At 40.8% G+C, this 13,985-nt stretch overlaps 1 protein-coding gene across 1 annotated transcript in view; it reads left to right on the plus strand.

The window, feature by feature from the left end:
* Nucleotides 1-13,985, plus strand: part of TH (tyrosine hydroxylase) — a 153,314-nt gene that overhangs the window by 80,626 nt on the left and 58,703 nt on the right. Inside the window, exons 3-5 of the mRNA XM_077460716.1 lie at nucleotides 2,339-2,516; nucleotides 3,789-3,877; nucleotides 6,765-6,832. Of these exons, the coding sequence (XP_077316842.1) occupies nucleotides 2,339-2,516; nucleotides 3,789-3,877; nucleotides 6,765-6,832 (335 nt within the window). The remainder of the gene's footprint in view (nucleotides 1-2,338; nucleotides 2,517-3,788; nucleotides 3,878-6,764; nucleotides 6,833-13,985) is intronic.

Raw genomic sequence — 13,985 nt, forward strand, 5'->3', positions numbered from 1 at the left:
TTTAACAGCCTTTCAGTTTGTCAGGAAGTTTTAACAATTAATTAAGTCAGTGATATTGATTGTTTAAATGATTGATATTTGACAGTGCCTTCAATATGAAATAAATGATTAACTATAATTACATTGACCAATTGATCCATCAATTTGTGCTTTATGCAGATATTTTTAAGCACAATTAAATTATGGTAGAGCCGGTAAGCAGGAGATCTGTCCCATCTTCCTGCAGGCCCACAGGGCAATAATGCTAATGTGCAAGGGGTGATTAGAGTGTGCCTAAGCACATACGGAACACCCTGTGCACATGCTTATGGATGCGAGGAAGCTTTGGGGTGGGATGGAGTTATAGACTGTGGAAGTAGATGTGTGCAGAGGTTGGGGATGGGAGAGAGTGATACAGAGGTCAGAGATGTGGGAGGGGGTTATAGTGAGATGTGGACAGCCTGTGAAAGAGAGCTGGACCCTGCACACTTGCAAAGCACCCCTAAGCCCAACACTCTGTACATAGCACACAACTGAACTCTGCACTGTGTGCCCTTGAAACCACACTCTGTACATAGTGCATCCCTCAACTTCGCACATAACACACTTCTGATATTTATTGCCCCTTTAAAATCCTCCCACTGTGCAATTTGGCCACACACCCACCATTCGATGCAGTTTGGAAGGGGGTATGGTTGAGTTCCTGCACCTATTCTCTCTGAAAAAAGGATACATTTATATAGTCTTATGCCGAGTACACACAACCGGACTTTTCAACAGACTAGGTCCGACGGAATGAATCCGTCGGATATTACGATTGTGTATGGACTCCAGCGGACTTTTTTCCCCCAAAAGTCCGATGGACCTAGAACTAAAACATGTTTCAAATCTTTTACGATGGACTCGAGTCCGGTCAAACAATCTGTTCGTCTGTATGCTAGTCCGACGGACGAAAACCGACACTAGGGCAGCTATTGGCTACTGGCTATGAACTTCCTTATTCTAGTCCGGTCGTACGTCATCACGTTCGAATCCCTCGGACTTTGGTGTGCTTGTGTGTGGCCAAGTACGTTCGATTGGAAAGTCCATCGGAATTCCGCCGAAAGTCTGTCGGGAAGACCGTCGGACCTAGTCCGTCAAAGTCTGGTCATGTGTACGTGGCATTATAAATACAACTGGCCATGTGAGGGCAAGCATAATGCTGATGTGGCCCACGATTTAATTGAGTTTGACACCTCTGCTCTACAAAAATCTTGTCTCATTCAGTTGGGTAAACAGAGCCAGTGTGTTCGCAGTTAGAAACTGATTGTTTTTTTGCTTAATTACTCGATTTACCATTGTTTGACAAATGGTCAGTGTCCCTGATGTTTTGGATAGTCGCTCTATGCATGGTCCAGAAACGTGTGTTTTTTAACTTATGCATATTTTAATGTGTGGAACACATTTTCAGGTTTCTTTCTCTTACAAAACCAGTTTTCACGTTCTTTAGCCCTGAGCTATTTTAACTATAGTAAATATACATTAAACCAAAACAGATACACAACTCGAAATTCACCAACTAAGTGTATCATCACCGTGCCAGCCCCACCCTCCCCCAGCTGCCACTTATATGTATAACTAGTTAGATCAGAAAGTGAGTATAAATCAACAGCTCCAATTTGTCAAAACAATATCACCTTGTGGCACTTAATTAGTGAAAAAATTACCTATATAGATTCTGCCCCTCACCCTGTATTTAGTATTTCTCCCACTAAACTACATCAAGCCAAAAGAAAATAAAAAAATATTGCAATGGGAAAATATATATACAATTATTTTATAGGAAAAGTGCAAGTGACAGTCTAACTGTTGTTACAGTTATCTATAGGATGTGTATAAATAACACCCTAACTGTAATTAGCCCCAAAAAAATATATATATTACATTCTTTTAAAAAATTATATATATATAAAACACGTGTTTTATATATATATCATTTTTTAAAAGAATGTAATATATATATATTTTTGGGGCTAATTACAGTTAGGGTGTTATTTATACACATCCTATAGATAACTGTAACAACAGTTAGACTGTCACTTGCACTTTTCCTATAAAAGAATTGTATATATATTTTCCCATTGAAATATTTTTTTATTTTCTTTTGGCTTGATGTAGTTTAGTGGGAGAAATACTAAATACAGGGTGAGGGGCATAATCTATATAGGTAATTTTTGCACTAATTAAGCGCCACAAGGTGATATTGTATCTAACTAGTAAATATACATTGTATGTTTGAGAACCAAGCAACTTCATATTTTATCATTTGAAATCAGAAAAATCCTGACCAGTTTTTACTGTAAATATTCTTGTATTTCAGACATTCGAAGCCAAAATACAGCACCTGGAGACTCGACTTGGAAAGAAAACATCATCATCGTCAGCGCCAGACGTGGAATACTTTGTACGGTGTGAGGTTCATCGATCCGATCTCAACACACTAATGAGTTCTATTAAAAGAGTGTCAGAAGATGTTAGGACTACTAAAGAGATGAAAGGTATGTGCAAGCCCAGACTGGGCTAAACAGAATTAACAATGGGTCACATCTGTACCTATGAAATGTAGAAAGAAAGTCAATATTTTCTTAGGGTGTTTTTTTTTTTTTTTAAATGAAAGGTTACATTAATCAAATGCTGTTTTGGTTATTAATAACATCTGGTTGGATGAATTGCCCTCTGCCTTTTTACACCACTGATGGTGATAATGAGCTTTTTCTTAGAAGTATCTACCAGTATAGTAACAGGGACATGTGGCCCATTTGTCCATTGTACCACAGAAGTGGGGGCAGGACCATCTTAATAGCACCATGGGCCCCTGGGCAAAGTAATGCACTTGGCCCCTACCAGTATGCACCTACTCTCATAGTTAATCGAATTAAGCATTTATGTATTAGTTTGTTCAATAAAATTGATTTTAAACAATACAAAAAGCATTCCATAAATCAAAGACTAATCAAATCACAAAGGGCTCAGTACAAGGGTGGAGAATACTGGGATCAGGAGGGCACAGTACAGCTTTCAAGATGCTGCTGAGGACATGGACATCCTGGGACAGCTTGGTAAAAAGCGTGACTGGCCTGGCAAATCCTGGGACAGTTGACAAGTATCATATAATGCAAGACTATCATGAGGCCCCCCTGCACCTGGGGCCCCTGGGCAGTGTCTAGGGGTGCCCATGCATTAAGAAAGCCCTGAGTGGGGGACCAGAGCAGTTCAGATGTTCTGTCCTGATCATTACCTGTTATAATTTGCCTTGCTGTAGGTGTATAAAAGAGCTGTCATTCCCTGCCACTATATAGTTAGAGATAAAATATGATTTTATAGCATCAGCTGATGGAAGATAAGAGGAAACGATAATTGAACCCTCATTGTGCATGCAGGGACTAGAGTTGTGTATCAGAAGCACAAATCTCTGTAGCCTAGGATGACAAGGTACTCCCCTTGTCCTCCAGTCTCCTCTCCCCTCCATTCTCCAAGCTAACAGACCTACTTGAGACTGCACTGTCCACTGTGAATGATTTCTTGTGAAAAGCAAGAGTCAGCAGCATTGAAAGCTGTAAACCTCAACAAATGTATACCTCAAATTAGTTTTATTTTATTGTGCTTAATGTGTTAAAACACTCCCAGGGTTAAATACCAATTTAAAGCTCAGCATAAGCTACTTAGCTGTGTATGCATGTGAAAATCTTATCCCCGGTCTTACTGGAAGTCAGATCCAGGTTTTCCTGTTGCCAGACCTGATAAAAACAATGCCTCTTTTTGCTTTACAGTTCATTGGTTTCCCACTAAAATTGCAGAACTGGACAAGTGTCACCATTTGGTTACCAAGTTTGATCCAGACTTAGATTTAGATCATCCGGTAAGTTATACGCCTTGGCATATTGTAAGAAGCATCAAATTTGCTTTATTAGGCAAGGAATGACATTAACCCTCTGGCAGTCCTGTGCTCTTTTCTACTCCACTATCCCATACATCTATATTATTGTGGCAGCTTTCTCAGTCAATAATGTGCCCTCTTTGTCATTCTAATAAATTCACACCCAAAATTAAATAAGAGAAATGTATGGACTGTTAACTACATGCATTACTATGGTACAGATAAATGCCGAAGTTCAATTCAATATGTGCAGCTTCATTAATTTATCCAAAATGCATCTCACTGAAAGATTTTATGTTTTTTTTTTAGATATTCAAAATTTTGGGATATTGTTAGCAGGGGACACTTATCTCTTAGTAACAGTAACTCAAGTACAGGTAGACTGGAGTAGACTGGAACAGTCCACAGGTTCATGGCTGGGGACCATGAAGGGGGTTTGAGAACAGGTAAAGGCAGACTGGAACAGTCCACAGGTTCATGGCTGGGGACCATGAAGGGGATTTGAGAACAGGCAAAATCAGGCTGAAACAGTCCAAAGGTTCATGGCTGGGGACCATGAAGTAGGTTTAAGAACAGGTAAAGGCAGACTCAAATAGTTCACAGGTTTATGGCTGGGAACCATGAAGTAGATGTAAGAACTGGTAAAGGCAGACTCAAACAGTCCACAGGTTTATGGCTAGGGACCATGAAGTAGGTTTGAGAACAGGAAAACTCAGACTGGAACAGTTTATTGGTGCACTGCTGGGAACCATGCAGTATGTTTAGCACAGTCAACTAAAGCTCTACTAGGAGTAGCCTATTGTAGAGTAGTCCAGTATCTAGTCCAAAGGGTTTCATGGGCAAACAGCCCACCTTCATTCAACCTTTCAGCTTACAGATCCATTCCTTCAGCAGGGAAAAACTCCAGTCTTTTTAACAGCATGCTAGCCACCGTTTGGGCACACCTCCCCAAGGCTGCCCTGCTTAATATTCAGGCTGGTTATTTGAATTCTCCTCCCTAAGCTCCAGAAACATCTTCTGGAGGCAGGGTGGAGTGCAGTCTTTAACTGAAACAGAAACAGCTGTGTAGAAGGCCTCAAAACTGGGTGAGAAGCAGCCAAACCCTGCTACTAAGGTGAGATTGTGGAAGACAGTTTCATGTCACAAGTCATACACCATGTCAAGGCTAAGCAGAGTAACAAGACATAAGGCAGTTATACTGCATTGGCAAGGTCTCTCCCAGGCAAAGATTTCAAAGCAAACAAAATGTCTTTTGAAGAAACACAAAGACATGGGCAATGCTGAGGACTGTAGATGCAGTGGTCAGCCAAGAAAACTTAATGCATTAGATGAAATACATATAATGCTTACTTCACTTTGACAGCAGAAGATGTCCAGCAGTGCCATTAGCACAGAACTGGTGGAAACCAAAAGAAGTCTGGCCATAAAGTGGTCTTTATGGAAAAATTGTGGCAAAAAAGTCTTACCTCCAATGTCCAAGGTTAAGCTATGCATGAAAATATAGGAACTGGGATGCAGAATAATGGCAGCAAGTACTTTGTTCTGTTAAGCCAAATTTAAAATATTTGGCTGTAGCAGGAGGCAGTTTGTTCACCGAAGGTCTGGAGAGCGGTACAATAATGTCTGCAGGCAACAGTGAAGCATGGTGGAGGTTCCTTGCAAGTTTGGGGCTGCATTTTTGCAAACAGAGTTGGAGATTTGGTCAGGATCAATGGTGTGCTCAATGCTCAATGCTGAGAAATATGCCATACCATCAGGGAGGCTTACAACTGACCCCAAATGTATTCTGAAGCAGGACAGTGACCCCAAACATACAGCCAATATCATTAGGAACTATCTTCAGCATAAAGAACAAGGAGTCATGAAAGTGATGGGCTGGGCCCCACAGAGCCATGATCTCAACATCATTGAGTCTGTTTTGGATCACATGAAGAGACCGAAGGATTTGAGGCAGTCTAGATCTCCAGAAGATCTGTGGTTAGTTCTCCAAGATGTTTGAAATAACAAAATAAATGATGTGCAAATGTACCTATAAGAATCGATTCTGTTGTGCTTTGTTGTGCAACACCAAACACAAACACACACCACAAACACACCAAATATTGATTCAATTTAGATTTCTCTTCCGTTCTTTTACATTCCATTTTGTTAACTGATAAACACAACTATTAACACTTTTATTTCTTAAAGCATTCATAATTTACAGCATTTTTTCACAGATGCCTAAAAATTTTGCACATTATTTGTGAAGTATATTTAACTAAACTTAAGCTTTAAATCGAAAAAATTATATATATATATATATATAAAATCTGTGCTGTGCCTGCACCTTCAAAAACAAGGCAGCTCTCGTTATTTTAACATGATGAGTTCTCTTTAGGTAAACATATACAGTAAGTACTAGCACTATAACCTATCATATAAGACTTTTCCCTTAAAATCACGGGACAATGGGGGGAATTCAGTAATGCTGTCGTGCCTCTTTTCTGGCGGTAATCCCTCTTGTTAAAGTATTGCCCCAAATTCATGAAGCATTTGTGACACTTTTGGTTCTGACAGTGATTTGTGCATCAAATTTGAGTATTTCTAAAATGCACCAAAATATAAAAGTGGAGCTAAATAAGACCAACCCTGTTTTGGTGTAGAGAAAACTGTCTCAGACAGATTTTGCGAAAGGGTCTTGCGTGCATTCTAAAAGTGGCGCAGCATGAGGCAATTTCAAGTGCAAGTTCTAGACGAGTATATAAATTTGGCTGATTCTTCAACACTTTTAGAATGCATAACAGACACTTTTGCAAAATCTGCCTCTGCCAGTCTTTATGAATTCTAGGGAATGTTCTTTCTTGATCAGTCCCATTACTCTCCACAGGGTTTCTCGGACCAGGAATATCGAAAGAGAAGAAAGATGATTGCTGATATAGCCTTCAACTACAAACAGTAAGACAATGATAACATTGTAGGAAAAAAATTATATACCGAATAAACTGTATATATATATATATATATATATATATATATATATATATATATATATATATATATATATATATATATAAATAAATAAAATCATATTATGTTATTAAAGCATATTCTTATTAAAGAAAAATCAGTTTTAAAATCCACAATGGTTTGCCCCATCGGTTGCAGAAACTGATCTTCCTGGTTTGCTCCAGCAATCCGCTGTGCTTTTTTTAAACATTTGTTTTATGTTGAATCTGTTTTATTAAGTTTTAAAACAGTACGTAGCATAAACATGAGAGTGCTAGTCCATTTGTAGTGGATGTACCTCCAGTCTACATTCATACCATAGTAATAAGAGGAGGAACATCTCAGGGTTGTAAGATAAGGGCCCCTAAGGCAGTTGTTATCAACTCCTGTCCTCAGGACCCCCTAAAAGGCCAGATTTTTAGTATTACCTTGGGGAGATGCAGACTAGAATACTGCAATCACTGAGCAGCAAATTATATCACCTGTGATGTATTTCAGGTATCTTACAAACCTGGCCTGTTAGTGGAGGTCCTGAGGACAGGAGTTGAGAACCACTGCCCTAAGGCATGGTAAAGTGAGCATAACATCTGTATAGAAAATTTACTCAATAGATCACTAGTAATGTAATCTTAAGCCGCGTACACACGGGCGGACTGTATGGCGTACTTAGTCCGTCGTACAATCCGACGGACAGTCCGTCATACTTTCGACTGAACGGACTTGACCACACACGGATACCCAAACAGTCCGTCGAAAGCTTGCGCGATGACGTGTACAGCACGTACGACGGGACTAGAAATAGGAAGTCCAATACACAGCAAAGCACCCTCCCGCCGTGTAAATCCTTTCTGGGCATGCGCCATTCTTAGTCCGTCGAACTAGCCTACTGACGAGCGGATTGTCCGCTGAAACCAAAGTACGACGGACAGAATTTCGAAAAATCCGAAATACTTAGTACGCCAGACTGCACGCTGAAAAAGTCCGCTGAAGCCCACACGAGCGGACTGTCCGCTGAAATGTGTTTCGACGGACTAAGTACGCCATACAGTCCGCCCGTGTGTACGCGGCATTAGAGATAACAACAGATTTAACATGAATATATAGTGGTGCTACAGTTACTAAAACCATAGCAATATATTTCAAAGCATCAAAAATAAGAGAAGCCCAGGAAAAAATAAACAATAGCAGAAAGCAAAGTAGAAGAGGAAGAAAGGGAGAGAGAACAAGATGTAGAGGGAAAACAAAGAGGGGGGAGGGGAGTAAAGGGAAATATAGGTAAAGGAAGAGAAGGGGGATGACACCTATATATGGGAGGTCCCAGGGGAAGCATTGTTAAATGTATCTGCTACAAAAGCTTCAAAATCGGAGGAAAACCGGAAGTGTAACCACACAGTCCATATAATGGTATGGGGTTCATTCTTATCGGCATCATAGGCTATCATATGTTCTAGGTGTTCTGGTCTGATCTGGTCAATTTCACAAGCCCAATCAGCTAAAAGGAGAATCACTGTTGGTGCCAAAATCTACTGATAACAGAGCAGGCATCCGTAAGAAAAAGACGAATTAAGCTTTTCTTGATTTGTTTATAGGAGCCCGGCAACATATAAAGTATGGTTATGCAAGGTTTGTTTGGGAGTTTGTCCCCAACAAGTTTGTCATATAGTTATAGCATTTTATCCCAAAAAGAGATAATGCGTGGGCATGTGCCCTATATATGTGTCATGGTGCCGGATTCCTGTAAACTTCTCCAGTATGTATCTGGTATGGCAGGCTCAATTTTATGCAGAATAGAAGGGTAGTGATACCACCTAGACACAACTGGGTAATTCTGTTCTCGTTCCTGTTCCCATTTTGAAAGGAATGGTGGTGAAGCGTTCTTTAACAAAATCTGGTAAATCTGGGATAGTGAGTTTTCCGATCTGTTAGGCTGTTATGACTTAAAGGCTGTTTGTGGTTTAGTCAAATCGTCAATGCTCAGCACTTCATCTAGAAAGTGTGTCAACTGGGTATGTTCAAGCCATGCTCCCAAAAGATTATGACAAGAGGAGAGCATTCGAGAGAGAAAGGAACTAATTTTCCATCTTGAAGTGTATGGTTCAGGAGAGGAGCATCAGATTTTTGCCATGGGAGGAATTTGTAACTAGTAAAAGTCGAAGAGAAAGATGTGATCCCAAACAACGGGGTCAATGGGGTGGATCTTGAGGACAGTAGACTTCTGATGAAGTATTGGTCCCAGATCAGTAGTATAGCAGAGGTCACAAGGGGAAATAGGTCCGTAGAGGGTCTATGTGTCATGTCTGTCCAAGGAAGAGACGTAAGATCTTGGGATATCAGGTCGTTTTCTCATAAGGTCCACAGTTTAGTGGATTTACCATGGTTCAAATCATATATTCAAAGCAGCGATGCCACATGAATGTATAGCAAGAGGTGAGGAAGGGCAACACCTCCTCTAGGTAGTGCTAAAATTGTATGGCCAATCTGAGGCCTCTTACGTTGTCAGAAAAGTCAAAGGCCTATTAACCAATTGGAAAAAACCCAGAGGGGAGAAACAGGAATCGCCTGAAAGGTATAAAGAAATATAGGCAACACGTTCAATTTGACAGCATTCATGCAGCCAAACCAGGAAATGTTTGGTTTATCATATGACTTGAGACATGCATAATTCGTATGAGACAAGAGCGTATAATTAAGATCTGCAAGGGTAGACAGGGATGTATGAATTTGGATTAAACATTTGTTTTAAATAAAAAATAAAAAAATCATTCTACCCCTTTCCTTTGATTCCATTTTAGTACACCAAATGGTACACTTATAAAGCAGTGAATATGACCATCACTAAACTGTTAATGCAATGTATCTTTACTGACTGTTGTAAATGATGATGATTAATTCACCTGCAGTGACTATTTGGTGAATGTCACATTCATTTGTTTATCAATATGTCCCTAAGCGCGCTACCCCCTTGGTGCACTACTGCTTTCTACCATGGCTAAGTCAAAGACTGTTCTCTCAGGCCACTTACAGTACTTGGTACTAGATGAGTTATTGGATGAAACAGCCGAGGGCATCTGTGGGGTTTATGTACAACTTATTTTACCAACTAGTTACTTTACAGAGATTCACGGTAGTAAATGGATCGTGGAATACTGTGGCATTCCAATAGGCTTGTTCTAGTGTTAGCATTCTTCATTAATTCATTCAACATGCAACATTGTGTTTACAAGTCCCTCTTGTATTATGTAACCTTGTTTTTGATTGATCTGGTAAGCAGGGGGAAGAGTTTGTGTAATACAATTTTTAAACCTTGGTTTGTTTATTTGACAATTTCTCTGTGCTGAATGAATGTTTAAGACCTTAAAGCGGTAGTATGTGAAACTTACCTTAGAACGAAAACCTTCCAGCGGCATCCTTTTGATTTTGCGGACTCCGGCTGTGTGAGTGGCTGAAGCCACGGTGACCCCACCACCGTTTATGTCACAGGGCTCTGAAGGAATGGCCCATGTAGCCATTCCTTCAGAGCCAATGCGCCGGTGATGTCACTGGCTGCATGTACAGTAAATATCTCCTAAACAGTGCACATTTTGGAGATATTTACATTACCTATAGGTAAACCTTATTATAGGTAAAATGCATGCGTGGAAGTTTACTCCCACTTTAAAGTATAGCTAAATTTGTTCATTTAGTTTTGGTTACAAATGACAGGGGTTAGAACACCTGTCAGTTTTTTTTTACTCCTCAAAGAGGAACTTGGAACTTTTAGGCCTCATGCACACAGAGCCTAAAAAATGCTGTTGTTGCAGGCATTGAGTGGCTTCTTAGGAGCAGAAAAAAAATGCAGAATGTGCCTAAACGCACATGAACTCAATCTTTTTCATGCCAGGAGTTCTGGTGTTCAGAGGGCCTCAAACAGAAAGGACAGCCAGCACCACTGCTTTGGTGTAGTGTTGTAATGTATGCCTTTATTAAAACAATGTAAAAAGATCCTGCTCACAAGGGTAGATGTTTGGGGAGCAATTAAAGGCAAAACTGTGTGCTGCCTTTGTGACCTGGATCCTCTGGTGGTGTCATCAGTGTGTTGGACCTTTTTGGCACTGGGACATTAGGCGGAGGCTCAGTGCCTAGGAAGACCCGGAACATTATGTCATACCTGGTCAGATGCCAAAGTGCTGAGAGGGCTTACCTTGCAGCGAAGTGCAGAGTGCCCCCCTGAAGGTGGTGCAGGGAGTGCTATACTCAAGAAGCAGGGGTTGTCAGCTGCGACAGGCTGAAGTGATGAAGAGATGTCCGCTGGAAGGCGGCTGATGAGCAGGGTGGACTGCTGGGCAGGAGTCCCTCAGGAGTACCAGATGAGACTTGGCAGCAGGAAGAGCCAGGAGCAGAGTCAGGAGCCAGGCCAGAAGTCATACACAGAGAATCAGCCAGGTGTAAGACGGTGTCATACACTGATCAGCAGGCAGAAACAGAGTCACTGGGACAAGCCAAGGGTCAAAGCCACAAAATTGAGATAAGACAGATCAAAGGCAAGCCGGGTCGGTAACAGGAAATCCAATGATAGCAGGAACAAGAACTCAGGAATACATAGGGAAGCTGAAGATTATCCAGCAGTTAATAGTTGCTGCAGGCTCTAAATAGGCCACTGGGCACCAGAGTCTATCACGTATTGGATGCGCTTTGGCGTATGCACATGCGCACTGGAGAATATAATGTCCTAACCATTCTTGCCCATGTGCGCATGCATATTAGCATTGGCGAATTTGCGTTTGTCAATCCATGATTCTGCTGGCAATTGATAGATATGCCCATTGCCGGATACTGGGTTAAGGACAGATGTGCCCTGTGTGCATAAAGCTTTAGATTTACATGTGTAGTCAGATGAAGGAACATTCCTAACAAGCTTAATAGCTCTGGAAACGTGGCTCCCACACAGCAGGGCCTTCCTTGCTGGGCACCCAACAGTAGCACAACCCATATAAATGCAGAAAGGAGTGCCACAGAAAAAACAGATGAAAGAGTTAAAGATCATTTTAATGCGTTGGTGTTTTTAAATAGCTTTTTTTTTTTACCAAGACTTAAAATGATTATGGACTCTCACACACTTTTGGTCTGGCACTTCTTTATATTTCTAATGCCCCGTACACACGAGCGGACTTTTCAACATCCAAAGTCCGAAGGACCGAGTCCGTCAGACTATCCGATCGCGTGTGGGCTGCAACGGACTTTTGATTCGCCAAAGTCTGACGGACTTTAGAAATGAAGCATGCTTCAAATTTTCCCGAAGGAACTCCGCCGGACCCGGTCCCCTTCGAAAACTCCGCTCGTGTGTGTGCTACTCCGACGGACTAAAACCGACGCTAGGGCAGCTATTGGCTAGGCTACTGGCTATGAACTTCCTTATTCGAGTCGGGTCGTACGTCATCACGTTCGAATCCGTCGGAGTTTAGTGTGATCGTGTGTGGCCAAGTCCGTTCGGCCGAAAAGTCTGTCAGAACTCCGGCGGAACTCCGGCGGAACTCCTTTCGAAGTCTGTCGGACATAAGTCCTCTCGTGTGTACGGGGCATAAGAGTTTTATTGCTGTGTCCCTGTTAGGGAGAATCACCTTCTCTATTGTCCCGGTCACTATTATCAATGAGAGTGAAAGTGAAAACGTATCCAAAATTGAGTTGTCACCAGAACAGGAATTGAGGATACATTTTCCAATGAGGACACTAGTTCTGGTGACCCTGTTAACCATCAAGGATTTTCCTCACTTTGGAATGATTTCCTCTTATTTTATGTTGTGACTATGGGACAAGAATGATTGAAAATCTCCTCAATAGGACACAGATGGCAAAAAAGAGGGGTTTTAACCCTCTCTTAAGCCTTGTACACATGATCAGATTTTCCGCACACAAAACCTCAGACTTTTGTCTGAAAGGCATTGGCCAGGAACTTATCTTGCATACAAATGGCAAAGAACTGTCAGACAACGAACACGAATGTAGTGACGTACTAAGTGGTGTTTCAGCTCTTTAGTGCCACCCTTTGGGGTCTTTCTGCTAATTTCGTGTTAGTAGAAGTTTGTTGAGTGTTGATTCGTGTTTTTCAGTTTGCACTTTTAATTTTTTTTTTTTCTGTTTGTTTCTGAACGGCCGTTCGTCAACCAGCCATGTTGTGGAATCGGAGGATATAACGTGTTATTTATTATTGGCCTTGGAGTTATTGATTTCACCCAAGTCCAGTCCAGGAACAGGAGGAGGAGAATTTCTTGGGCCAAAAATTGGTTGCTTTCTTAATCGTCGCTATTATATCATATGCCATTGCTGCTGGAGCTCCAGGAGAATAATCCGGATGATTTTCAGAATTATCTACGAATGACGGACCCCTGCTTTCACCAACTCTTGGCACTGTTGTCCCCCTATATTAAGAAGCAGGACAAATGCATGAGGCTTTTATTTTATTTTTTGGTTGAATAATAATGATTTCATTTATTATATTCTCTATATTGTTTGATGCATAGAATGCACTTTTTGGCTAAGTTCTATTGGCAGATAGCATGTCTAATTTTATTTGTTTTCTTTTTTAACTCACAATTAAAAAATAGTGGCGAATAATACTTGGCTATGTGTTTTACTTCAAATGACAGTTTGGGAGTAGGCAGTTACATTTAAAAAAATACAATGTAAAATTAACAAGGGACACTAATATAGTTGTATCTTTGATCTTAAAAACTACAGGATAATGGTGCTGTGGTAACTTGCACCAAAAAACAAAACAAAAAAACAAGCATAATAATATTATTCTTGATATCACTAGAAAAAAAAAGCCTTTGAAAATTAGTTTGCAATAACTCAATCGGTATTCACCAACAAAGCAGCTTCATTATTATCCCATTAAAGAAGAAGACAATGTGTGCTGCATTTTGAGATTTCATAATTTGCTACGTCACAAATGGAAATTCTCCATTACGAACGCTAGTTTACAAGACCAACCGCTTCTGGCTTGTCCTTGCTTCCGAGCATGCGTGTTTGTACTTTGGACTTTTGTCTGATGGACTTGTGTACACACTATCGGAAAATCTGACAACAGACATTTGTCCGCAGAAAATTTATAAGCCTGCCATCT

This window comes from Lithobates pipiens, unplaced genomic scaffold, assembly GCF_037356315.1.
Source record: "Lithobates pipiens isolate NorthernLeopardFrog02 unplaced genomic scaffold, aLitPip1_a1.2 Scaffold_10, whole genome shotgun sequence".
Taxonomy (NCBI): domain Eukaryota; kingdom Metazoa; phylum Chordata; class Amphibia; order Anura; family Ranidae; genus Lithobates; species Lithobates pipiens.